At 36.8% G+C, this 27,762-nt stretch overlaps 4 protein-coding genes across 5 annotated transcripts in view; 2 read left to right on the forward strand and 2 right to left on the reverse strand.

Annotated features, from left to right (window-relative positions):
• Positions 1-1,965: 1,965 nt before the first annotated feature.
• LOC134795283 (trimethylguanosine synthase-like) lies at positions 1,966-9,339 on the forward strand. The gene is made up of 10 exons (XM_063767077.1): positions 1,966-2,207; positions 2,927-3,059; positions 3,541-4,919; positions 4,986-5,199; positions 5,754-5,952; positions 6,375-6,516; positions 7,321-7,481; positions 7,816-7,991; positions 8,552-8,674; positions 9,225-9,339. Exons 1-10 carry the CDS (start codon positions 2,071-2,073, stop codon positions 9,318-9,320), a joined length of 2,760 nt encoding a protein of 919 aa, XP_063623147.1. The 5' UTR covers positions 1,966-2,070; the 3' UTR covers positions 9,321-9,339.
• Positions 9,340-11,286: 1,947 nt separating this feature from the next.
• Positions 11,287-12,354, reverse strand: LOC134795764 (small nuclear ribonucleoprotein F). The gene is made up of 3 exons (XM_063767700.1): positions 12,230-12,354; positions 11,962-12,150; positions 11,287-11,789 (listed from the first exon to the last, which is right to left on the reverse strand). Exons 2-3 carry the CDS (start codon positions 12,134-12,136, stop codon positions 11,698-11,700), a joined length of 267 nt encoding a protein of 88 aa, XP_063623770.1. The 5' UTR covers positions 12,137-12,150; positions 12,230-12,354; the 3' UTR covers positions 11,287-11,697.
• Positions 12,355-12,500: 146 nt separating this feature from the next.
• On the forward strand, positions 12,501-18,115 carry LOC134795284 (RAB6-interacting golgin). 2 transcript variants are annotated; one of them, XM_063767078.1, is made up of 5 exons: positions 12,501-12,745; positions 15,148-15,631; positions 16,155-16,172; positions 16,649-16,789; positions 17,422-18,115. In XM_063767078.1, exons 1-5 carry the CDS (start codon positions 12,670-12,672, stop codon positions 17,741-17,743), a joined length of 1,041 nt encoding a protein of 346 aa, XP_063623148.1. In that variant the 5' UTR covers positions 12,501-12,669; the 3' UTR covers positions 17,744-18,115. The 2 variants fall into 2 exon arrangements, with proteins under 2 accessions (XP_063623148.1, XP_063623149.1); XM_063767079.1 differs by lacking the exon at positions 16,155-16,172 and having other exon boundaries at positions 12,503-12,745.
• Positions 18,116-20,186: 2,071 nt separating this feature from the next.
• LOC134795322 (ciliary microtubule inner protein 2B-like) overlaps positions 20,187-27,762 on the reverse strand; it is a 34,341-nt gene continuing 26,765 nt past the window's right edge. The window contains exons 3-5 of the mRNA XM_063767142.1: positions 21,440-21,589; positions 20,891-21,087; positions 20,187-20,591 (exon numbers count right to left, since the gene is read on the reverse strand). Of these exons, the coding sequence (XP_063623212.1) occupies positions 20,359-20,591; positions 20,891-21,087; positions 21,440-21,589 (580 nt within the window). The 3' untranslated portion in view covers positions 20,187-20,358. The remainder of the gene's footprint in view (positions 20,592-20,890; positions 21,088-21,439; positions 21,590-27,762) is intronic.

Raw genomic sequence — 27,762 nt, forward strand, 5'->3', positions numbered from 1 at the left:
AACATCGAATATTCGCCCTTGCATAAATAGCAGAAAGTGTCCTGCAAAAAAATTGATTTGATAACATTTTGTAAACATTTTGATAAGCCCTTTTGTCTATGCATTCCATTCCATTCTACGCTTAATCTTCACTGAACGCGCTTATTTCATAGACCTATATAATAGGGACAAGACATATTGTTCTATACGTACAATTGCTTATAGAAATAGCACCCATTTTGACGGCACACACATAAATATATATCTATCTCGTTTTTACTCAGCACTGTAACCCATAGCAAAAAAAGGTGACAGTATTTCAGTACGGACATAAAGTGTTCCATGAAAATACGTAAATACCTAATGCGGCCGAAAATCCGCCATGTTTAGTCACGCAAATGTCATTGTCTGTCAGTTCAGCAGGTACTTGTCCTGTCAAAAAGTCGTGGTGAAAACAAAAATTATTAATTATCTTTCAATATTTTGCTTGTGATTGAAAATAATTGAAGCCAAATGTGAATAATTACGTCGCGAATATGCCAGTGTGTAGTGTATTAGGGTGCGGCATAAGAAAACCACCAAATCAGCCATCTTTAACCATACACAGGTACGCTATAATTTACATGAAAAATATTGGTTATTGTTAATGTTCCTGGGAAATTTAAGGATGTTTCACATTATAAATAGCAAGGTTCTTCTGTGCAGTTATAGATCATGAAGTGATTGGATTTATTTAACTATATTTTTACGCTTAAATAATGTAAACATTTCAGCTAGGGTTGTACTTTATTTATCGACTTTGATATCGATATATTATGATTGCCTATTTATATTTTCTTATTTTATCATGCTACCCCGCTTCAAACCAACTAAATTATCTTAATTTAATAATTAAATCATTTTTATAGCTTACCAAGAAATGAACATAAAAAGAAAGAGCTGGAGATGGAGACCCTGACCGACTCTCGGGAGCACTCGGGTCCGTGGGGTCGTTACTCCACAAGCTGCCCTGCGGGCTTTTTTATATCATTATTATAGTTTTTTTATATAATTCGACATTAAGAGACCATATACATATAGTTGTAATTTATAAAATGGTTAATGTATTGTTATTATTTTGACGTATAAAAATGCCCTTGTGGCCTATTTGCTGAATAAATGTTGAAGAAGTTGAAGAGCGGAAGTCATTCCTTATTTTTGTAATAAAAAAATGTTCTGAAGGTGTTTTGTTTTTTTTCACCCGTCGCTTAATAAGCTTGAATTTTGTATCGCTCTCACTTATAGATACGGCGCACCAAGGTCGAGGTGCAGTGCGGTAGTGTGTTACAGACTTCAGGGTTAGCAACACAACAAAATTGATTGTAATAGAGAGGTAAAGTCCAAGAAAAACACGTACACTTATTCTGACATCCAAAACAGATGGCGCTGTACTGCGCCATGTGTTTTGCGGTCACTAAGTTGTCAAACGTCAACTTTTGAAAATCAGTGTTACCGCAAAAATCGCAATATGTATTGAGTAGTACAGCGTCATCTCGTTTACCTGTCAAATTTGAAGCACGAAATTGTCCTAGACTCCACACATCTTACTAAATCAAAGTATCTTTTCACATAACAATATACTAATAAAGAATTTTTATTTATTTACTTACTTCCTATTAAAACATAAACTCCACAAATAATACATACTTAGTATTTTAAATAAAATGAGCCGAGAACGTTAAAAAGGTATCGATGTATCGATAAAACCTAGTAACAGTAAAAATCTTCTGGGCAGCACTAAAACCGCCATGTTTAGTTCTAAGATGACGTCACAGTGGCACGCATTATTCGTTGACGTTTCACTTCCATAGGTTTCATATTTCAGTGGCTTATTTCTATCGATTTTGTGACATCTACATTATTTTGTTAATACGAGAACGAAACGTAACTTCCAGCTCTTCTCATGGATTGAAGGCGGAATCTATATTATATTAGTGAATTATTTCGCGAAATTATCTTTTCGTGCTGCATTATTAATGAATCATTGCATAGTTAGTAGAACTACGCGTGCCTACATTCTCTGAATAAGTATTTTACTTGATAGTTTCAGTAATGATGTCCGGGTATTATGACCAGCACCATCGCTGGGAGCCACTTGCTGAATTCCATTTTAACATTGATAGCGACGAAGACGAACTGTTTGATGAAAATAACTACGTCTACTGCTTATGCAGCAGAGTTTGTATCAGGTATGTCACTTAATTTTATTTTATTTTTAATTATAACAAATGGAACCTTCTGTTGCTTGATTGTTATTGTGATCTCCTGTAAAAGTTGTAATTAAGAACTTCTGCAGCCCTACGCTATCCTACTACATTATAAGAATACATGGTGTAAATATTTTTGTACAGGAAAATTGGGGTAAAAATTGTAGCTTCACCTAATGGCTTGGGAATATGTCATAGGTTATTTTATTAAAAGGCTTTCTTTTTAATTGGATGCTTCATGGAATTGAAATTTAAGTTACTGCCCTTCTTAAATTCAATAGGGCTTAAATTATCTTAAAGTAGCAGTTAATTGAATTTCCAATTTTGAGTACATATTTTTATTCAAACTAATTGTTTTAATAAAAATATGTACTCTAAATTGGCTTTTAGTACACAACTTCGCTTTAACTATAACTAGCATTGATTTCACTAGAAATTGTATCATGGGATTTATGGGCGTATTCAATATTTCGGATTTGGACTCAATATAGTATCATTTTCATAATAAAAAATGATTAGGCAAAGTTGGGGATGAGTGGCAAAAATAGGTTAACTGGAATTAATATGTTTTTGGTTTTAGCCTAAACTAAACTAAAGAGCTACATTCTTTATATTGTTAATTCAATGGATATCTATTTCTTCCTGAAATTATTACTTTTAAAAACATCCTAGCTATACATTATCTTATCAAACTGTTTTAGGGATGGTGTAAGAAGACATGTAGAGAAAGAAGGTAGTGAGAGTGATGTGGAGCTCCAGGATTCTCAGTTTCAGGAGTGGGATGAGTCCCATGTTCACTTCTCCGTTGATACTTCCTACAAGGTGAAGTGTGAGGTAAGGGGGCGTCCATTAATTACGCGAGGGCTTCAGGGAGGGGGTCCGAATCTCACTAAATCTCATGAAATGCCCAATTCAATGTTAGTTCCCATAATTCATCATCATCATCATCATCTCAGCCATAAGACATCCACTGCTGAACATAGGCCCCCATCCCATAATTATTTTGATCTAATTTTATGTTCCAGCTTTGTTTATTAATCACCACTTAAATAGGGTATACTGTATTTAAAATAAATTATTTTACACACTGCATGAAATAAAGCACCAGATAATTATTAGAAAAAAACAGTAAACACAAGTTCTATTTAATAAATCGCATAGAAATATAAAAAGTAGGTGAGTTGACCGTGACGTCACAATGTAATGTTTCATATAAATTCCATATTAGCAAATCGTTTTGACGGTTCTAAAAAAGTAACTGATTTGATTAGTAGGAAAATACCCTATTATGTATCTTTTATACATATCATTACAGAAAGACGAAGGTGCCAGTTGCTACTGCAGCGCATCACATACAGACAACTATTGTTCCACGGACGAGCATGACCCAGCCCAGCTCCATCTATCCCACGCACTACAGCCCAGTGACAGCGGGGCCGACCTCACCTACCCTGATTGCCTGTCCGACAACTACAAACTAGAGAAGATGGACCAGGACTACCCTCTAACAGAAACAAACGAAAACTATTTCTCTGAAAACACTTGGGACAAGTTCTGGGCGGTCAACGGAGAAAGACTCATATGGGCATCATGGATCAAAAAATACAGCGATTATATAAATCCAAATTATATGGATGAAAACAACGAACTAGCTATGGATGAGCGGAATATACCGAAGCAGCAGTCAGCTGATGCTATATTTGAAAGAGAAACTGATAGATTTAAGAAAAATGAAGAGGAAAGTATGAGAGACAGAAAGTTCTCATATGATTCTAAAGTTAATCCATATAAGAAGAAGAAATCTAATCAGCCTATAGAGAAGAATGATAAGAATGTAGATGGGCATAAGGATGATATTTGGTTGCCTATAAGAAGGAGACGGTCGTGTTCTGAAAATGATAGAATGCTCAGTCCTAGGACGATGGCTGGCACAGACTCCATGACCAACGTAACTAAGATCACCCTCTCAAGTTATGACGTAACTTCCAGCCACGTTACGTCAGAATCATCTCCAACAGATGACTACAGTATATCTTCATCAACATCTGACGATCAGTCTAACGATCAGACAAGAATCGCTAACATCGATGAGAATCAAGATCAACCATTATCAGAAGAGTTAGACACTGAGCAATATTGGCAGTTTTTATGGAAGAAGCATTTTGGAGAACAGTATGCATTACATTACGCGAACTATCTTGAAAGCCATGCGCAGGAAGAAATACCAGAAATCACAATAGAGACAATTCCTGAGAAAAAAATTGAAGAAAAACTACTTGAATGCGAGAACAGCGAAGGCAATTCTCAAGAGATGCCAACAGTTATTGAAGTACAGGCTCAAGTCGATAGAATTAAGTTAGATGATAAAGTTAGTAAATCCAGGAAAAGGAATAAAAAATCAAGCTCTAGATATCTCGGGTCGGTCGGAGTGCTGTTACAGAATTTACTTAAAGAGGAGCAGAAGAAAAATCATGAAGAAACAGACGCTACAGAAGCAGATCAAAATCAAAGCCAAAATGATTCAAATCAAGGTCAAAATGATTCAAATCAAAGTCAAAATGATACTGGAAAAGAGGCAGACACTGTCGACGGAGTTACCATAAGTACATCTCAAAATGTTAGTAATAATCGATCGGTCGAAGATGATGGAGGCGACGAGCCGCCAGAGGAAAGAGCGGTATCTTTAAAAAGAAGGTACGTAATTCAACCCCCCTAGGAATTTTCGACTTTAAATATTTTATTATCTATTTTTATTTCCAGCCACGAATTAGATGAAGACACAGAAGACACGTCAGAGATAATAAAAGACACGTTCGAGGCGATGGGGTTCTGTCTAAAGTCGGGCAGCTTGCCGCGCGGGCAGCTGGTGTACAAGAAGCGCGCGGCGCGGCTGCGGCCGCCGCGGAGCCGCCGGTATGGAGCGCCGAGGAAGACCTACTTTGATGATGATGGGAACCCTTGTGAAGTGGATCAGGTAATATAAATTAGATTTTGGTTTTACTGTTGAGTAAACTCGTCATTCATTTGAAGTCGTAGTCGTGTAAAACTCGAGCCCAAATCAATACGTGAACTCTGTTTTAAATCCTAGGTACTTACAGCTTGAATGGTCAATTTACTACTTATTCAATTGGAATTCATAAATAAGGTTTACTAACTTTAATTTAAAAATAAATTAATAGATACATATTATAGCCCCACAGTAAGCTCAATAAGGCTTGTGTTGTGGGTAGGTTGCTTTATAAATAAATAAATAAATATTATAGGGACATACATCGATACAACGATAAGTATAACTAAATATTTATAAATATTTAAATACATAGAAAACACCCATGACATGCCCATCCCATGACTCAGGAACAAATATCCGTGCTCGTCACACGAATAAATGTTCTTACCAGGATTTGAGGAAATTATTTGCTTTCATTAATTAATTCTCGACCATTACTTTTGGGAACAATTAATGGAACATTGTACTCTAATGGAGTCTAAATGGGTTAAAAAAAGTAATTCCTCTTACTTCACCAGGGTCAAGAATCCCACGATGAGAGAGAGATGCAGACAGACGACGAATGCCCCGCTGCAAAATCATCAGACACAGAGAGAGACCAAGTGCCAAGTACGCTGGAGCAGCAAGTAGCTATTGCTGCTTCTATAGCCCTCCCGGACGACCCCGATGATGAGGAACCGGCGAAGAATGCTGAAGAAGTGGTAGTGGATACAACAGGTACATTGTATTGATTACAAGCTTTTATTTTACTTGTTTTGTTTTGGCCACCTTAATAAGGCAATAGAAGTCTTATTCTTAAGAGTGGCCAATTACTATTGAGAGGCCAATAACTATGTAAGTTGGGTGACAATATATACAATATTATGATACCATTGAGTTGATCCGATGATGGACACAGGGGGTGGCTATAGGAACTCGGTGATACAACAATGCAACTTAATTGTGTTTGGGTTAATTGTTAAAATTGCCTCATTAATTGCCTGTTGAAAGAAAAATACAGTCGGCGATGAAAGCTTGTATTAAAAATGAAATTTCTTCTTTTTTGTCGTATTTTTCCTAAAAATGTGTACCTACTTATTTTTGTTTTCCTGTCGAATGTTTTATAAAAAAAAACATAAAATTGTCGATGTTGTTCCCAGTGGCGAACTCCGAGTCGACGAAGCGCCGGCGCCGGCAGAAGAGGCACACGAAAGCCGATGACGTCACGGACATGCCTATAGAGTTGCAGGCGAACCCCAAGATGCTCAAGTACTGGAAGAAGCGACATTCGCTGTTTCACAGGTAAGCCTTTCTGGGGCTCTAATGTTGAGAGCGATATTGATTTTATGAAAGTCTCATAAATATTTTTGTATGGAACTTCTACATGTCTAATCAAGGGCAATGCAATTAAACATACATGTAAATAAATAAATAAATAAAAAAAATAAGAACAGCCGTTTGATCTTTCAGCCTGAGGGATAAACTAGCCTTATTAATAAAATAAATATGTAAATATCAGGGGACATCTTACACAGATCAACCTAGCCCCAAACTAACTAAGCAAAGCTTGTACTATGGCTGCTAGGCGACGATATACATACGTATATAAACCTTTATTTCTTAATTCCATTCAATACAATTCAAATTACATCATAAACCATATACAACTAAACCTATTAGAAATTAAAACTTATATCTAAACATACTCGACCAATTATCAAATTAATAAATTACATTAAAATTAACTTTAAACTAAACTAAATTAAAACTAAGCTAAATAAAGCCACAACCAAGAACTCAATTAAACAACCCGTCCCGCGCCCTTCCAGACGCAAAGGTGCCCATCACGCTCGCCGCGTTGCCACGTTGGCGTCTCCCGAGCGTCGGTGTCTAGTCAACTCTATGGCTGCTGCTCGACGCAACTTTGGCGCAATTGCGCAGTGACGCCATTTTCCATAGCGCTGACTATACACCGACGCTCAAAAGACGCTAGTGTGGGGTGGTTATTCCATTTACGTTGTGATATTTTCCTTCATCGAAGAGTACCTTATTCGTTTGTGTAGGTTTTTTTTTTATATTTCATCATTATGTATTTTGTTGGTTCAGGTTCGACGAGGGCATAAAGTTAGACTACGAAAGTTGGTTCAGCGTGACTCCAGAGAACGTGGCGTGGCACATCGCCGACAAATGTCGCTATGATGTGTTGTTAGACGCCTTTTGCGGCGCCGGAGGGAACACCATACAATTCGCGCACACTTGCAAAAAAGGTTAGTAGACTTATACTCTGTATCTTTAGGTATTTAAAAAAGAGTAAACAAAATCTACCCTCAAATGGCTTCTTAAGCCAGTTGAGGATAGATGATCAAATAATGTAGGTTAAAGTCAGGTCGTTCAGTGACTGATCCATGTATTCTCCACATTGACACATATAACACATTCTGTTTTTTTTATAATTGATATTCTATACCTAGATTAGAGGAGGCATTTGCTGTCTGAGTACTAATTTTGTTGAGACTCAATCTTGCCGGATATTGCTGAGAAAATTATTTATCTGTACTCAAATGTATGTTGTGATTGATTTTTACTGATTCTTCTACACAGTGATAGCTGTAGACATCGATCCAGCGAAGATCGCTATAGCACAACACAACGCGGAAGTGTACGGGGTGGCGGATCGCATCGAGTTCATTGTAGGCGATTTCTTCAAACTCGCGCCGACTCTCAAGGCGGATGCTGTGTTCCTGTCCCCGCCGTGGGGAGGGCCATCGTATTCGGAGGTAAACTTAGTCACTATTCCTATCGTTTTTATTTAGCATTAGAAAGAAGGTAAGCGATCTTGACATGTCTTTTAATTGAAAAGCGCTTTTAAAAAATCAGTAACTATTACTTTATGAAAGTAGAAGAATATAAATGATCGTATTAGATTCATAATTGTTACATATTTGCTGTGACTTATTTTTAAAACGTGTTTTTCAATTAAAAGACACATCAAGATTGTTTACCTTTTTTCTAATGCTCTAAATCAACCTAAATGTGCTCGTTTTCGTTGTAGGATTTAATCAGTTGGCAACTTAACCATTACCTACTAGAACTCAAGCTAATGCAAAGCCTTTTTAAAATATAAGTAGTCTGTCTGTTTTAACCCTTTTCTTAACAAAAAAAAATCGTGAGTTCAAGCCTGATTGCGCCTAAAAGGGTAAGATCATACAAAATTGTCTCCCATTACATAATCTTTTCTTTTTGTTTAATCATCTCTTGAACCCTTGGCTATTGTCTTGTGCCTCTCTCCAATGTGTCTAATTGCCGGTCTTTACTATAAAATGTTTCTTGGTTCCAGAGTGACGAATACGACATCGAAACTATGCTAGAACCCAAGCCTGCGTCCTCTCTTCTATCGGCAGCCCGCACCGTCAGCGGCAACGTAGCGCTCTACCTGCCTCGCAATACTCGCACCGACCAGGTACCAACGCCCACACTGTTAACTGGATCGATCAACTATTTCTTGTTGTTATTCTGTCCCATCAGCCAGGAGACAATAGTAGCATAGTCTCTTAGAAGAGCTGCTGTACCATGTTCTACAAACGTGCTTAGTAGATGTCCCATTATGGAAAGGCCTTATAACTACCAAAAAATTCAAGTTTGGTTCATTTAAATACGAAATAACTAGTATTTTAAGAGTGACCCAGGAGACCGTAACCATGGCAACTAGTGACAAGAAAAAGTTGACACACCCAACTGTCCATCAGAGGACCTTTTTAGTATTTATTAGATAGTTAAGCATGTTGCTGTTTGTACAGACAAAAATCACTGTGGTATTTTATTGATAGGGAAAATTGATGCCATAGAAATCAGTTTAAACAATAGCTCGTGACACAACTCGCTGCCCTGAGCCTAAATGCTTCCTGGAGTTCCAGAAAAATATAAGAACAGCAAATTAAAAAAAAAAACATATAGTACGGAACCCTAAAAGAAATCGTCAGCTGTAACAATTGATTGATTGATTGTTCCAGATCTTGTCGCTCGCTAAGGAGGTAGGCGGTTCCGTGGAAGTGGAACAGAGCTACTTGGACCGGCGGTTTGTCGCTATCACAGCCTATTTCTACTGAATCATCCTCATTCTACAGGGTGGCTAAAAAATAACTGTATTCCCGATCCAGGGAGGTTTTGGGATTATACTGAGCAACTTTTATTATGAGACCAACCCCGAAATCGAAATTTTAGCCACCGTATATAGGAAAGGCTGGAAAGAGGATCCAATTTATAAATGTATCTATCAGGAAAAAGGACAGTGACTTTAGCAATAAGTTGGAAAAAATAATTTAATACCGCCTGTTTTGTGGCAATAAAGCGCAGTTTTTTCTGTCTAATAAGTTGGTCTGTATATCAATTAAGCTATTCAAACAAATACAAATAGGGCGTGAAAGCTGAATGAGCATAATCTCCCATAATCCTAGTCTTTTATTATATTTCTAATAATATATCATTGTCTTTCCAATAATGCCTTGAGGCATTGAGATTTTTTTTAATCGGTTACAGTTACATTATATTTTCTTTATTATAGTGTTTACGTGAAACAATATTGCAATAATATTTGATTTAAAATATTGTATCCAACATACTCATTAGAAATGTAGGTCTCTGTGCATTTAGACCATATGTTATATATGTATGGTATCTGGCATTTATAGTTAAATGTACGATAAATGAGTACTTATGTCAATTTCTCGTGCGTGGATTTAAGTATAGCATCATTGTGAAATTCATCTTGTGCTGAATTTTCTTTTCCAAAATGTGTATGTGTAATTTGCTCTTTCAACTTTTTTGTTCCTGGCAATTTTCGACTCTTAACATATTACCTATATGTGAAATTCATTATTATACTGCCACATTTTGAGGGTATATCTAGCAATAAACTAGCACAAAATATATATTGAATATGGGATTCACTTTGTGATAAATAATTTAATATTTAGCACAATTATACGCCTATTTATAAGTCAGTAGATTCCAGACTAATACTGAATGACTGGATATAAGTTGTGTGATTTATTGCCTATGTAAATAACTGTTAAGCGAAATACATATAATCATTATTCGAACATTGGCTGGCAATTTCATTTTAATATTCCTTCATCTGAGCTGAGTGGGGATCCTATTTTAGCGTCCAAATGTTTTTTATGTCTGCATGTCTTTTTTTTCATGTACTATGTTGAGGCGTTAAAATAAATGATTTATTCTTCTAATCTGTGTGACACATTTATGTTAATACATATATTGTAAATGGTGTCATGTAGGAACTTATGTACCATAATGGATGAGGGTTCACACAGTTATAGACCGACCGCTTAAATAAGTCCTCGCCTGCGTGGTACGGGGGCGACGGGGTAGGACGACTAAGGGTCGGTTGCACCAAACTGTTCGTATCGTTAAAGAGTTCGCAAAATTTTTATGTATGGAAAGTTTCATAGTAAAGCGCCGGGGCGCACCGGCTGACGTTGATCAGTCTTGTCAAATGTGGTTGGTGCAACTGGCCCTAAGGGTGGCGGGGAAGGTGCGGGCGCCGTACGCCTGCCGCCCTATTTAGACGAGGCGAGAACTCGCATGGGAGTTTCATTTCATTGCGGTTTTTGATTGGTCGGTTGAATTGGACGCAACCAACAGTCCGCAATGTAACTAAAATCGCATGCGAGTTCGCGCGCCGTCATAATCAGCCCTTAGTCGTCCTACCCCGTCGCCCCCGTACCGCGCAGGCGAGGACTCATTTAAGCGGTCGGTCTATAATTGACAATTTAGTACTTGCCCCTACTTCCAATTCATAACCAAGGCTCGGAAGAACGCGTCATTTTGAAATCATAACATAACCATAATTTAGGAACTATTTATGAGTCACACATGTTGTTCATAGTCTAGACGTTATTGGGGCCGTTGTTGTACGGAACAGGGTTATGTTTTCATAATGGCGGGTGATGATGCTGAGTTGCTGACCAGACTTGCAATTGTGGTTGATACAACTGGCCCTAAGTGAATTAATGCAAAATGTAGAAATGGTTGAAGACAAAAAAACAACACAAGTTGGAATAGATTCTTATTATTTAAGAAAATCACAAAATTGAATAATTCAATTCAACAGTTGGTGCAATGTGCCACAAACACTGAGTAGAGTTCATGAAACTATCTAAAAGAATCACTAGTTTCAGTAATCACAAGTCTTGTAAACAATCATGATTGTTTCCATGTAAATCATTAATTTAGATTCAAATGGAAAACATACCTATGTCCAGACTAACTTAATACACTTTTATAATAAAGAAAATTATTGATTCCATTATTCTGTTAGGTTTGGAATTTGTATATTAAAGTCTAGTTACCCAAATAAAATATCATTGGCTCTCTCAATACAGATCCTTTTACCAGTTTCATGTTCTCGGTAAGTCCAATACCCTAGTATACTTATTACAACTTATAAAAATTATACACTAAAAGTTATTCTTTCATTTCCCCCTCTTCATCCTCTTCTTCTGCCCCTCGCACGTACAGAACATTGTTACATCTGATTAGAACTTCACCAAGATTTCCTGGAAATTAAAGGGTACATGGTTTAACGTCTCTACCTATGTTTAACGAATAAACAATTTGGAATGGTAAGAGACTGCTCTGTTGTTACTATCAATCCTACTTAAACAGTTGTGGGAAATAAATAACAAAACAGCAGAATATGCAAGCTATTTGTTTGATGCCCAAACTAACCTGTGCATTTGCCGTCAACAATTTCCTCGGTGTTAGCTAACTGCAGATTCATGTAACCATCGGCGGACACTAGGAGCCCTTTGTATTCATGGCCCCATTTTAGCCTCACAAGCACGGATTTCCCTGTCAAACTGTTGAGGAAAGGCTTGGGGTTGATGGGCATAGCCGCTGCCATTTTTGGTTATTTGTCTGGAAAATACATAATTCACAGATAAGTTTTGTACGAAAAATAAGAAGTAGATAGCTTTAGATTATATCACAACCGTACCTTTTTCTTTTAATAGTTAAAATAAATACAAATTCAGTTATTCGCCGAATAACCTAAAAAGCTGTTGAGTTGAGTATGATGCCGCCACTAACTTTTTCTAAAGATATTGTTTATGGGGATGCTAAACTTTTTTTAACTCTATGTATTTTGGTCCTAAGCTATTCCAGTTATGATATTAAACGCTGAACCTACTCATTCATATTGACACATCTTTGACATTACAGGGCACGTCATCTTTTTTGTGTTGTGAGTCTTCATTGGTCTTCATTCAGTCTTTTTGCCAGCAAAACATTGCTCAATGCTCATAGCTCGTATCGTATTCGCATAATTTGAAATTCGTTTTCTTATTTGAACTAACAATGAACTTTATTTACTAATATTACTCGCTCGAAACAAGATAGAATTGAAATATACGAGTAGGTGGTCGTCATTACGGCACAATGTCGTCTACGTTTACCGGATTCAGTGAAGAAGATTTGAAGCGGATAAAATCTGTGGAGACAGGCTCAAACATCGGTAAGCGAATAATAAACTTACTATTAATTAACTACTAGATCTTAATAACTTATAATAATAGCCGAAATCAACTGAAAAATAGATTGACCTCGTTTTGTAAAATTGTTCACGTACCTATACTAACTTTCTGGGAAAATAGCGGTACTGCAACTAATACGTTACTGAGCCCTATCCTGTACAACTTAGTACCTAGCTGTGAATTAATTTGTCATGCATGGACAAGTTTAATGTTAATTCATTCTCTTGATTCTCATCTTCATGTTAGTTGCTCTCTTTAATTTAATTCATAAAAATATTAGCATACCTAGTAGGCATAATTACGTCATAGTTGAGTAAGATGAGATAATTGGTACTTTTGATGCAGCTGCAACATTAGCATTCTCATGTTTTTTGTGATTAAATACTCACATAATACATATGTATGTAATCTTAACCACCAGTTCTGTTCAGTAAGAGGTGAATGTACTTTACTAGTATTATCCATTCTATTGCCTAGCCTCCTAAGGGCCAGCCATACAAATGAATAATCCAAAATTTGCCACTGCATTTTGAACCTATAGCACAGATTATGTAATAGTTCTTAGGAACAGATACTTATCTCTCAAAGAAAACGCAAATACCTACCGTTTTGATACCTACACAAAAATACAATGGAGTGACCTTCAACGCGCCGCTCCCCGCACCGCGTGCATCAGCACAACGCTAGGGTTGCTGACGCTTAGAAATTATAAAATACCTACTTAAACAGTGGGGTGAAATAAAAGGAAACCTAAATCTTAAATTTTACCTAATATTCCGATTATGCGTTAGTGTTTGCGAAATACTCATTTTAAAAGGTCATATGTCCCTGCAGTAACCGCAGTGTTTACGCCGTTTTATAAACCGCGCAATGATCCCAGTAAGAATTAGTTTTAAAACTTTGTGTAATTTAAAACCAGATAGAGATTAATGTTACACAAAAAAGAAAAATAATAGAAAACCCATGAATACAGGTAATTAATTATAAGTTAACCACAGCATAAATGAGTAGGTATAGGTACTTTCTGGTGTAAAGTTAACTTACTGTCGGTAAAATAAACATTTACCAAAATAAATTAAAAATTTGCTACAAAATATTTCAACAGATAGATATAGACGGTCAAGCAAATCTCATCAGTAGAAAAAGGCGCGAAATTCAAATTTTCTATGAGACGGTATCCCTACGCGCCTACATTTTTCAAATTTGCCGCCTTTTTCTACTGACAAGATCTGCTTGACCATGGTCTAATAAAACATGGTCTTCCATTCCCAGAGTGACACGCGATTACGTCACAATAACATTGCCACTTTATTTCAACATAACATGTTACATGGGTACATTATACCTATGGTTAATAAGTTAAAATATTTCTTTATAATTTTATAATTTTCATTTATATGTATTTTAGCTTAAATTTTACAATAACACGTCATTTTTAATTACTCGTTAGCAATATCTTCCGATTCACGAAAGAAATTTCAGACTTTCGGGTAATTCTGTTTATACTACTGGCAACACAGGATAGCGCTGTGGACATTTGACAATTCGGATCTAGATAACTTCATGCCCTGACCGTCATCCTTGTCGAACGCGTGTTAATTGTTATTTCCTTCTCGCTCAGTGTCAGCAGTCGCAGTGTTTTCCAAACTTTTCACGTCGTAAGCTTGGTAATTAATGTGTAACTGTGAATTAGTTTTTTAAACGTTTGTCTTGTATAGATAAATAAAGTTTAATTTAATACATTAGATTTGTTTTATTTTACTATGTTTCTACATGAATAACTTAAAATTAATGCCGTTAAAATAATTTTCACCGTTGGTTAAAATTCTCCCACATTTCAAAGTTTGAGAACCTGTAAACAGCATGATGACGTAGGCGCGTGTCAGTTAGGTCATACGCGAATCTCGGAATGGAGTACCAGGCGGAGTATATTATTATACCATGTGCTTGACCAAGTATAGATAGGTATCTAACTATACATTTGTCGTAATAAACATTACATGTTTAATTAAAGAAATTCAATAGTACCTACGTAGCTTGTAACTATCGTAGAAATTAACAGTGCGGCGCGCGGTGACGTGCGTGCGTGAGCGCGTGTGGCAACCTACTGGCAGTGGCTTGCTTTTCTACCGTGAACGGGAGCAGATCCGTAGGTATAAATCCGAGCTCGCGCGGAGAGTTCCATAGGCCTGCCTATAGTGTAAGAAATAGAGCTGATTTTGCTTTTTATACTAATTGAACAACGCAAAACAAATGCAACTCTGTTCCAATTGGATATGATTTAAATTTCATCGAACTGAATAAGTACTATAGGTAGGACCATGGGCCTTACGAGGCTAGACATGCAGTTGATAAGATGAAGTTTTTAATTTTTTTTTTACAGAATCTAAAGTCACAACTAACATCAAAAACGCCCAAATTGGTGTGAAGCAGAAAAGGGCAACTAATCAATACAAATTACCTCTACAAAAGCAGAGTTCAGATGAAGCAATAGATGTCATGTTTGATAAATGCCGGCTCAGTTTAAAAAACAAACCAATCACAGAGTATAACAATAATGACTCAAGCGATTTAGACAATATCAGCACAAGTACCATTGATTTGAACAACGAGGATGACGTCTCCGGTGGAGAAGCTAATGACATAGATGAAAAAGATTCTAAAACTGATGCGATGGAAAATCATTTGGATAGTAGGAAAAGCAGTACAGGCGTTACACCAGATTTGGTGAGGAGTGTAGATAATTACACGGAAGATGAATTGGCGTCTCACGGTGCTAAGTTGGAGGAGTTGCAGCTGAAACAGAAGATTATGGAGGAGCAGAATAAGAAGCGGAAAGAAATGCTGGCAAAGGCTTTGGCTGATAGGTGAGATCATTTTGATAAATGTAAAGTCAGCTGCAGAGAGATGTGACCCCCCTTGCAAACAAATTTCTATGCATGGGGGGTCACCTCTCTCTCTAACGAAGCCATACGATAAATAAAATAACTTTTTTATAATTAATAAATTAACAAAATAAAATTAAAATAAATATTTTAGATTTATTTTAAGGCTTCTCCATCTATTAAAAGTCGTAAACTTTATACTTTTTACTGTATATTCGTTGCAACATGGCTTCAAAATTACTGGAGAAGACTGAAACAGTACAGTACAAGGACTTAAAAGGAAGCACATCATGCAATATGAAAGTAGTGGTTAAGTGAAACAGACGATGATCTCTAAAACCCAAAATTAATATCTATATACAGCAAAACTGATTCTAGTCGTTACCAACTGTTGGCAGTTCATAACAGAAAAAAAAACATTGCAACATAACTTTACCACATATTATTAGGCAACTAAAATCCAAAAGAAAACCCAAATAAAAAAAAATATTAAACATTTTAACAGCCAGCCAAATCGGACAGAGTGAGTGGGAGTTTCAAATTTTATCTTGACATGATTCATGACATTATCACATTGAAGTAGTTGATTAGCTATCACTTTGTCACATTGCCGTGTTAGTTTTTATTGTGTTCGAAATCTATGTTGTCTGTGAAGCATGTTTAAAAGTGGAATAAAACTATGTTTAATAACAAATTTCTCAATCTCATTAGAAAACCTATATGGTATGCTAGATTTTTTTTTTCAACCAATTTACAAAAAGTTAAATAACTATGGATAAGTACGAGATTGTGCACCTACTCAATTCTAGAAAGTTGTTGCAATAGTTCTGCTATTTAAAGGATTTCTGGAAGAGATTATAATACTACCCTTAGTCATAAGACACCTATTTAACCTACTTTTACTAGTTGTGAATTTTACTTCTTTTTGTGAGCTGTGCAGCAAAGAGTATTTATGTAAGTACTAAAATCATTATTAAATTATATTACTTTCAATTTCAGGACCAAACAAACGGCAGAAGAAGTAGTAAGACTAGAAAAGATAAAGAAGGAACTGCAAGTGCTAGACGGGCAGTTTTCACAGGATGTGTCAGTGCTAAGAAAGAAGATAGATCAGGCGTGCCTGAGTTATGCAGAGGCGGAGTGAGTGTTAACTAAAATTTAAAAATTTAACCTGTAGCAAGGGAGATTTTAGTCACCATCTGGGATACATATTTCCATCTATACTAATAATGCCCTGGGAATGGATATAGGAATTCTATCCCGCGGGTGGAGAGATTGCAATAATCCTATCTATATTCCTAATCGAATTTCTATCCTCCTGAGACCCAGAAGAATTATTATTCAATAAATATATAGTTATTCAATAAAAGTTCAAAATAGATTGCGGAATATGTACAAAAAATTGTACACAGGTCAAGAGGCTATAAACATTATGGATTTCAGTTTTTGCTGAACCACTACTGGTTTGTTTTAATAATTCCCAAAGTCCCAATCTTCCAATGCAGTTCCATTAATGAACAAAACTAAAATCAACTAAGCATCTTTTATAACCATATAAAACATAAAGGAAAAAGATATATACAGTGGTACTACTAAACGAAACTAATAACTATCTAAAATAGGCCCTTGAGACATTGTACCAAGGATGCTGGCGGCACGCTAGATTTTATGACTATTAATATTTTAAAGATATCTAAAACAGTTAATTTATTTAGTTCCTAAAAACCTTTTTTTAGTTAGAGAAACTTCACTTACGATTTTTTTACTTCCAGAAAACACTACCTAAAAATAGAAAAAGAGTTCCTCCAGGCGAAAATAAATCTGCAAAAGGAAAAAGAAAGGAAAGAGTTATTGACTGAACACCTCTGTGCCCTCATCACCCACAACGAAACCAGGAAGGCTCAGAAACTCGAGACTTTAATGCTGGAGCTTGCCAGTGACCGGAAAGGGTCTGTGAGTGACCGAAAGGAGTCCGCGAGTGACCGTAAGGAGTCCGTGAGTGACCTGAATCTGTCACAGCAGACACCGGAGGATGATGACAGTGAGATAGTGGATGGTGTGTGTGAGAAAACTGGGAAGATGGTAGAACTTTGAGACAACGAATTTTAAAAGTTAAGTCCACATTTATGTAGTGAGCGCCTGAGATAAGAGATAGATTTTACGGTATTTTATAGGTACAAGTATTTATTGCATTTAAATTTAATTAGCATTACTCAATGTGGTGCCTTAATACAAATTAAAAACGAATTGGTCAGTGTCCATTAAAATATTCACTTTAAGTGATAATATAAGTTTATTATTAATTAGATTATGATTACTAATTGTCTAAACATGACAATTGTACTAATGTACCTAAAAGCAATACATATGCATATTTTAATAGTGACTAGAATTTAATAGTATATTTTTGTATGTCTTTGTTAAAAATAACCAATAAGGTATTAAAATAAAACATCAATACTCAAATATCTATTCAATTTTATTTTCAACATCTGTTCAAAACATTTAGACCTAAAAACTATTTTTTACAACTTATGAATATAAAAATGCATTAACAAATTCGAAGTATCTGTGAAATACTCTTTGAATGCTGTATTTACTCTAATAATACTGTAATAGGTACCACTCATCATAATGTTACATTATGACGATGTCTATTGCATTGCATTCTACGGATTGCACTTATCTCTTCCGATTAATGTATAAAATAGTCTGATAAGAGTCACACGGGGCTCATTTAGACGATGCGAGAACTCGCATGCGAGTTTCATTACATTGTGGCTTTTGATCGGTCGGTTGAATTGGACGTAACCAACAGTCCGCAATGTAACTAAAATCGCATGCGAGTTCGCGCGCCGTCTAAGGCTCGGTTGCACCAAACTGTTCGTATCGTTAAAGAGTTCGCTAAATTTTTATGTATCGAAAGTTTCATAATAAAGCGCCGGGGGGCGCCGGCTGATGTTGATCAGTCTGTCAAATGTGGTTGGTGCAACTGGCACTAAATCAGCCATTAATGTTTTGATATTGATACTCGTTTGATACGCTCGTTTGCGCCGATTGGTGCGCGCATAATTTATTAGGGGTCGTGCTGTGCCATTATTAGTTATCTCGCTTGTACATATCTCTGTCTCTAGAATCTGAATACTGTACCTAATGGTGGTATTCACCTATCCAATTTCTGGGTCCATATTGGGTTGCATACAAGTTTAGGTCATATCTTTGATGCGCATAACAACTTGTGTCATAATCATCATTGCGCATACAAATGAAAAGTCACATTATATTGTGTCATACATTTTTAGCCATAATATTTGATGACATACTCAGCAGTTATCATAATTTTTTTGTGCATATAGGTTTTGATTATAATGAATCAAATGTCATACCAGATAAAAGCATATTTATCGATATTTATAGGGTTTTTACGTATAACGCGTTTTGTAGCATAATAATTTTCAACCATAATGGTTTACATAAATAATTTAAGAAACTAATTTTAGCCTCTCAACAACTACTCGAAAAAAACCTTTTCCCTAATCTCCGTCCAAACACTTCGACGGAACCCCGCTCACGCGGGGCTCCTATTATGATTAGTTTCTTTTATGATCACTAAATATATTACTTAATTTTTTATGTCTATATTAATACTATGCACTGCAATACTTCGAACGAAAAACAATTATGGATATCAAGCAGATGACTTAAAATTTTATGCGAATTAAATTAATGACTACAAAAATTATGACAACTAATTTATGACAAAAACCCAGTTATTCTCAGGAATAATTCTGACTAAAGATTTTTATGACTTACAATTTTATACATAAAGTGTTATGACAATTAAAAATATGACAAAAGTTGTTATGCGACCAGAGGGAGTCCCCAATTTCTTTGTCCAATGTGAGTGAGATGCAATGACATTGGACGTAGAAATTAGACAGACAAATACCACCTTAATCTGCAGTTTAATTGACTAATATAATTCAAGGATGACCTTGTTTGTTTTCGACCCTTGGATTTGAGTGTCGGAAATATTGTGGACGGATTTATAAAATTCGAAACTTACTTATGATCTCGGATCTGAAACTTAAATAATGTATGGAAATAGAAGTCAGTCCATGAAAAGTCTGCAGCGGATTTGATAGCCCACGCAGTGCACGTGTTATTTTAAACGTCAAACTTCTATGAAATTATGACGTATAAATGACACTTGCACTGCGTAGTGCGTGGGCTATCAAATCCGCTGCAGACTTTTCTTGGTCCGACTCTAGTCTCGTGACTTTTCGTCTACCTTACCTAGCATCTGTCATCTCGATGCATTCTTTCTTTTCGTTCGGCGTTTGTCATCTGTCCATCATCCGAAATCTAACTGTCAACTCTGTGTAGAGGTCGAGGTCAAAGACTCAAGGTCTGATGTTGATCTCATTTGTCGCCTTTTATTATAACGTGGCATTGCTTTGTCCGTGTGGTTATTAATAATTTACCTACTTTATTTCGCGATAGGTAAAATTATCTGTATGAAATAAGGCGACTATCGCGTCGAATCTATTCTTCTTTTTTTTGTCGTAGGTGAAAATATCTAAGAAAGAGCGAATCGCGTCAAGTTCCAGTCAAATTGTCAAACAATTTCTCTTAAAATTCTTAACAATCAACACTATTCAGAAGAATGTCTACCGGCACTTGCCAAAGAACATTCTCCTCCCCGTATGCTATCCCCAGTTCCAGTACGAGAACTTTCTATCCTTGTCCTTTAGAATCGCCTTAATGTTGCCGTCTGCGTTGTGGATCTCCGTTCTCTTGTCTCGTTCGAGTCGGATGAGTTCTAGGCCTCGCTTGGCGGCGCAGTGGTAGCGTTGGCTCAGCGAGGCTTCGGAGCCCTTGATGCGGGGGATGTGGCCCGTGTAGCCGGCGATGGGAGGGAATTCGGGGGATATTGTGTTTTCTGAAACGAAAATGAAGGAATATATATACAATTATACAGATTACTAGAAGAAAACGTGAGCAATTTGAACTATTTTCTAACTAAGGTTTGTACCTACACTAAACGAATTGTGGAGTCCAGATTACAGTTTTAGTTTTGTCAAACACTTGTTTTTACCTGGAAAACTTCTAGTACCTAATCTCTCAAAACCGGTTGAGGTTTCTCCATATCTCGTTCCTAGATGCACGGTGTGCGCTTCGTGAGTACGTTCGGGTTCAGTATCAACCTTGTTCGACATAAACCTGGGAAGATATTCTTACCTTTGTACTTATTGATCTCTCTAAATCGGTTCAGCTCTCTCCGTATCTCGTCTCTCGAATGGACGGTTTCCATCTTGGGTGCGCTTCGCGATCGTGCGTGGGTTCGGTTCAAATCAGCACGCCGACGCAGCGCCCGTTGGTTCTCTTCGAAGTCTGCTATACAGTCGTCCGCTGCTCGTCCGTAGGATTTGCCGTATCTAGAAATAACATTACAGCTTTTAGAAAGCAGATCATATAAATAGGGACATTGACATGCGACATCAGAAGCAAGATCAGCCCTCATGCCCAGGCAATGTAGGTATATTTGTAACCGGCAGTTTAATTGTTTGGGGCAAGTTAAGAGTTTCGAGACAGCCTGCCGGCTGGATAGGGCTCTCATATGCCTCATAGCACCGCATTTATGCAATCCCAAGGTCTTGATACCTATCTAATTATTAACTGTAGGAGATTAGATGGACCGAAGACTAGTGTGTGTGTGTGTTAAAACTCTGGGGGCAATGTCCAGAAGTGGGTTTGATGGTACTTATAACGTGAAGGGTAGATAAGTACCTAAAGTTCATTCCGGGAACGTAGCCGGTGTAGCCGGTCATGTAGGCGGGCGTCCGGCCGATGCCGTCGTACGCGTCGCGGCGCGGCGCGTCGCAGCGCGGCATGCGGTCTAGCTCGTAGTTGTCGCCGCGGCGGTATTCCAGCGGTTTACTGTGAAATAGGCGTTATTAGGTAATTTCATATGTTTAACTGCCTAGATGACTAAACTTAAGAAGGAGAGAAAATAGAGAAACGCTTGATCATTGAGGGATAATTCATTGTAAGGTGGCCCACAGATTTCAGTGCGTCAGTTCGCTGGACGATATCAGCCTGTGAGTTGTTCGGAGCTGTCAAATTTTGCTTTTAACTGACAGGCCGATATCGTCCGGCGGACTGGTAATCAGTGGGCCCCTTTACACAACTATCTATACTTCTCAAGGCCCCAACGCTGTCTGTTCTCTTTCACGGCGCAGCAACTAGTATCATTTCTCTCTCCTTGCTCTTTTAAAAATGCCGTTTGTCAAAAAAGGACAACCATACTGTTGACAAGATGGACTTCAAATCCAGGTGTCCCCTTTTGAGGTAGACCCAGGTTGTGTATGTGTGCGTAAAAACGTATATGTGTGCTCTTTTAGGTATGTGAAAAGTCGATTTAAATCATGTTATATATATCGATAAACGCTACACAGCGGAACGCAATAGCGATTAATTGAAGCTTCAATATCTTCGTTAAACTAAACATAATAGTACATTTCGATGCTAGTGCGGAAGGTATGTCATTACTTCACGAGTACCGAGATATCTTGCCACGAGCCGCAGGCGAGTGGGAAGACTCGGGACGAGTGAAGAATGACATTTCCGCACGTGTATCGAACGACGTTTTTTAATACAGTTGCGAAAAAATATGTAAAACATTGTTAATCGTACACTAAACAAAAGTGGTAACAGTGACAGCTCGCTTAGACGTCGTCTTTAAGTATATTATATCTATGGGCGTTTGGCAGCTATTCCGTTCCATTCAGACACCTTATTAAGAACGGAATTTTCAATATTCAATATTAAAAAATAAACGTGTTATAATGATGAAGAGGTAAGTATTAAAATATGAAATATGTATATTTTTCATATTCTTACATTAACAGTAGGTTTTTATGCTGATTACGACGTTTAAAGGAAACTAATATTAACACTCATCAATAAGTAGTCGTGAATTGGAACAAGTATAAATTTAAAAAAATTGGAAAAGTAAAAAGCACTAGTTCGACATAACCAACTTTCCGCACGCTAAACAGTAGGGCTACCGCCAATACCGAAAATCGTCAATTGCGGGCATTTTTCTCTGTCACTCTAATTACGCCTTCATTGGAGTAAAAGAGTAAGATCCCCGCAATTTGCGAATTTCGGTTTTCGCGGTAGCCCCTCAGCTACGTAAAGTAGCACTTTGTGAGCAACTGTATTAAAAACATAATTGAAATGCTAATGGATAATGAATATATTAGAATATAATAAAATAATTCAATTATTGCGGAACACATATTTTAGTAGGTAGTTATGTATTTTGATTAAATATCTGAACTTTGCCTTGGTTCCCTGCTGGGGCGTGACGATAAAATTGTGATCTGATAACCACAATAAAGAATAAAAGCGGTTTTGTTCATTTTAGGTATCGTTAAACCTTTGAAGTAAAATTAAAATTGCAAGAAATGTCGATAGTTTATCGATATGACTTTATCGACATGGCTACAGCAAGGTGGGCCTCATTGTTAATCGTACACTAAACAAAAGTGGTCCCACTGACAGCTCGCTTGAAAGGTATCTCTGTATATTATTATATCTATGATACTTCTACAACTCTACCTCCACAAGTCTGAAGTTTAAGGGGCTCAAACATATTTGTGGGCGACCGGTAGATGCCTCACATCTGGCCTGACTTAATTTTTAAATTGCCAGGACCAGAGAAATTACATGGATAACATTTATCACATTCCGATAATTAAGTATAAAATTACGAATTGACGAATAAGAGATATTTAAAATTATAATTAGTGTTTTAATGTTTTAATGTTTTAATGTTTATTTGGGCACAAACGGTACAATAACACTTACAGATATTAATATTATTCAATACATGAATCAGTGAAGTTGCCACTAACTACTAACACATATACAAAAAATAAACAACGGAATAACAACTAGAATATCCACAGAGCAAACAAACATTTGTCGGCATTGTTAATGAATTTAAAAATAAAGGAGAATAATGAGAAAAAAAAATCAGTTAAAAGTTAAAATATTCTAAACATTAAGTATTCAAAGTACTAAGAACCTCATGCCTTAACTTAACTAACGGAATGTTAAACATATCAATGTGTGAGAAAAGATTATTATTACACTTGCACGCTTTATCAATGAAGGAATTCGCTTTGTATTTTTTTCGCGTAAAGGGGATGTGAAAGAGTTTGTGATGTCGTGTGTTCAAACGAGGAGTTCTAAAATTAATTTTATTTATTAAATAAGGGGAGTCAATATGATTTGTCAAAATTTTATATAAAAAAGTTTGATCCTTTAATGTGCGCCGGACTTCGAGCGAAACCAAATTTCCGACGTTTGGCGGTTGATTAGATTTGTAGGCTTTATATTTTAAATGTTTACTTAGTTTTTTCTGGATTGCCTCAATGCAGTTGATGTAACATTTATAGCTAGGATTCCAAACGGTGGATCCGTATTCGAGAACTGGCCTGACTAAAGAGTTAAACAACATCCGTAAAGTATCAGCCTCTTTGAACTCTTTAGTGGTTCTTAAAACAAAGCCGAGTAGCCTGTATGCCCGATTTGTTATGTTCTCTATATGGTTGCTGAATAATAATTTGCTGTCTAAATGTATGCCTAAATCCTTAACATTAGAGACTCTTCGTATTATTTCATTATTTAAATGGTAATTGAATTCTATAACCTGTCGTTTTCTTGTAAAAGTTATAATATTACATTTTTTTGTGTTTAAATGTAGGTAATTTTTTTGACAATAATTATACAATCGTGTTAAATCAGCCTGTAATGCAAGACAGTCATCTTTATTTTTAACTACTTTCAATATTTTTTTATCATCTGCATAAAGTAAGCAGGTAGAAGATTTAAAAACTGAAGTAACGTCGTTTATAAAAATATTGAAGAACAAGGGTCCCAAATGCGAACCTTGGGGGACGCCAGAAGATACAGGGATAAAACTGGAACAAAAGCCTTTGACTGCCACTGCCTGACTACGATCGCGAAGATAAGATGTAACCCAGCGCAAGAGATTTCCATGCACTCCAACGGACTCTAGTTTTTGTAATAGTAGAAAATGGGATATCTTGTCAAACGCTTTGGAATAATCGGTGTATACGACGTCCACCTGATAACCCTCGTCCATGCCACAAAGGACTCTGTCTATGAATTCGCACAAATTTGATTCAGTGCATTTTTTATTGACGAAACCATGCTGTTCCTGGACTAAATGGGTTCTTAAAACTGGAAAAATCTGGTCATATATAATCTTTTCGAGCAATTTGGGTATTATATTGAGTTTCGAGATAGGTCTATAATTATGGACATCATGCTTATCTCCACTTTTAAACACCGGAGTAACAAACGACTGTTTCCAGAGTATTGGCATAACACCCGATCGTAACGACTTATTAAAAAGTGCGGCGATAGGTTCCGACAGTTGACTACGACATAAGCGCCAAAAAATTGGTGGAATTCCATCGGGGCCTGCTCCTTTCTTGGTATCAAGTTTCCTTAAGTAATTACACACTAAATCTGAAGTTAAATTTACATTACTCAAAACTACTGGGTTAATGGCTGCGGGATATTCTGATAAGGTACTAGCTAAAGGTAGGACCGCAGGTTCAAAAACAGATTGGAAATAGGTATTGAAAATGTTGCATATACTATCTCCACGGGTTACTTTTTCATTATTATAATTCATTGAATTGGGTAAACTATTGCAATCTCTTTTAGATTTGACGAAGCGCCAGAAATATTTACTATTGATTTTTATTTTCGTTTCTGCTAACGCCAAGTATTTTTGGTAACATTTTTCTTGTACTTGTTTTTGTCGATTCCGTAACAATGTGAAAGTGTCATAATCCTGTAACCGACCGTATGTTTTCCATTTTTTGTGGTACTTAAGTTTTTCGGACACGATTTTGATTAGAGCCTTTGTATACCAGACTGGGTACCTGTTATTTGTGTAAACAGTTTTTGTCGGCACATGATTACATATTATTTTATTTAGAATTTCATAAAAACTTCGCACACATAAATCTATGTCATTTATATTTAAACAGTTATCCCAATTTACCTGTGCGAGTGCAGAATTTATAACGTCATAATCGGCAGCAGAGAATAGACTAACTTTACGGGGCGGAGGGCGAAGTTCCAAAAAGCTTATACGTAACAATTTAATTTCAAGAGCTGGATGATGTTTGTCTTCCGGAACTAAGGGCATACCAGAACGCGTGACTTCGCATCTCATGTTGGCTATTACCAGGTCTAACAGTCTTAAATTATGGTTAAATATGCAATTAAATTGGTTTAAACTATTGAAGGAAAGGAAGGCTCTGAGAGTTTCCACAATTGTACAATTATTATTGCTTGTGCCAGTCAATAGTTGAACAGATGAATCCAAATTCGAACAGTCAGTTGACCACTGGGCCTGGCTAATATTAAAATCCCCAACAATAAGGAAAGAGTCTCCATCATTTTGGATTATAAAGTCAGATGTGGATTCAAAAAATTCAGCTTCCAGGTCTAACAAATTAGAGCAAGGTGGAAAGTAACAACAAAAGAGGTGGCAGCGCACCTTTCGAGACCCTTCTGAAGTACATAATGACAATCTGAGAAGATCAGCGGAACAGTTACGCGAGGGCACACAGGCGGTACTTTCAATTACTAGACCATTACGAACTGCGATCAGGACACCTCCTCCAAGGGTATCACCTCTCGTATGATAATCTCTATCGTTTCGGTAAACAACATAACGAGAGTCAAAAAGCTCCGAGTACAAAATACCCGGAAGTAGCCAAGTCTCTGTAAGACAAATTATATCAGCATTAGTATACAAAAGATTATTATAGAGAACGCTAGTTTTTGTACGAAGGCCACGCACATTTTGATACAACACTGTTAAGTTATGGAACGTGTCCATATATCTATAGTTAATATAATTACTACTTTTTTGAGGAAAACTCCCGATATTATATTAAAACTGTAAACAACGTTAAGTTGATCACACGAATAGACAAACGCGATGTGATTAATTATAATATTTGTAGTATCCCTGACTTTCAAAAAATTTAAATATACAAAACAAGCAAGAGAAAAGCAAATAAGGATAAGATATATCAAATACGCTGCTCTTATTTGATCTTTTTTAAATCTTCACTGCTGATAATGTTCAACACTGGACTTGTGTCATCTCGTCGCACCATAATACAACAGTTTCTAACCCAAACCCACTTGTAACCATTTTCTTTAGCAGTTTTCTTGGCGTCTTTGAGAAGGATCTTGTTGGCTCTTGTCAGGTGGTCATTAAAGTAGATAGGCGAGTTACTTCCTGCGAAACCGGCGTCGCATGCCTTAAGGTCTTTGAGCTTTCTGAATCGGCTCAAGCAGTCATCTTTTTTATAACGGGCTAGAAAACGTACAATGATGGCCTTAGGTTTTTTCGTATCGGAAGGCATAGGGGCGACGCGGGTAATGAAGTCAATGTCCGTGTCTACATCGACGGGGAAATCTGCAAGCTTTGTAAGATTTGTAAAGATCCGAAGAAGGTTTTCATTTTTAGTTTCAGGGATACCCTGAATTTCAATATTGGAGCGCCTGGACCATTGTTCCTTCGAATTTAGTTCCCGGTCCATTTTTGAAATTGTAGATTTAACTTCTTTCAGGTCCATTTTTGAAGATCCAATTGCGCCTACCTTTTTTTCGATATCATCTATTCTTTTATTTAAACTATCACATTTGGCATCTACAAAGTTCACAGAATCCTTTAGCTTGTCAATTTCAGCCTTCAGCGGAGCTAATTCCGTCTGAATTGTGGACACTATGTTTACTCTCATTTTCTCCAGTTCCGTTTGAAGAAGTTTCTTAACATCATCCAGCGTAAAAAGGTTGCTGCTAGGAGTGGGCTCGCTGGCGTTGCTCGGCTTCGGAAGAGATGCGGGCTCTGCAGGAACGGGAGCACTTTTTTGCTCAGACGGTAGCGAAACACGGTAGACATTAGGTAGCGAAAACGTGCTGACTACCTACTTAGGTTCAAAAGTGTGAGGATAATAGCTTTGTCGACACTAAGCGATGCGCTA

The sequence above is a fragment of the Cydia splendana genome, chromosome 12, assembly GCF_910591565.1.
Source record: "Cydia splendana chromosome 12, ilCydSple1.2, whole genome shotgun sequence".
In the NCBI taxonomy this organism is placed as follows: Eukaryota; Metazoa; Arthropoda; class Insecta; order Lepidoptera; family Tortricidae; genus Cydia; species Cydia splendana.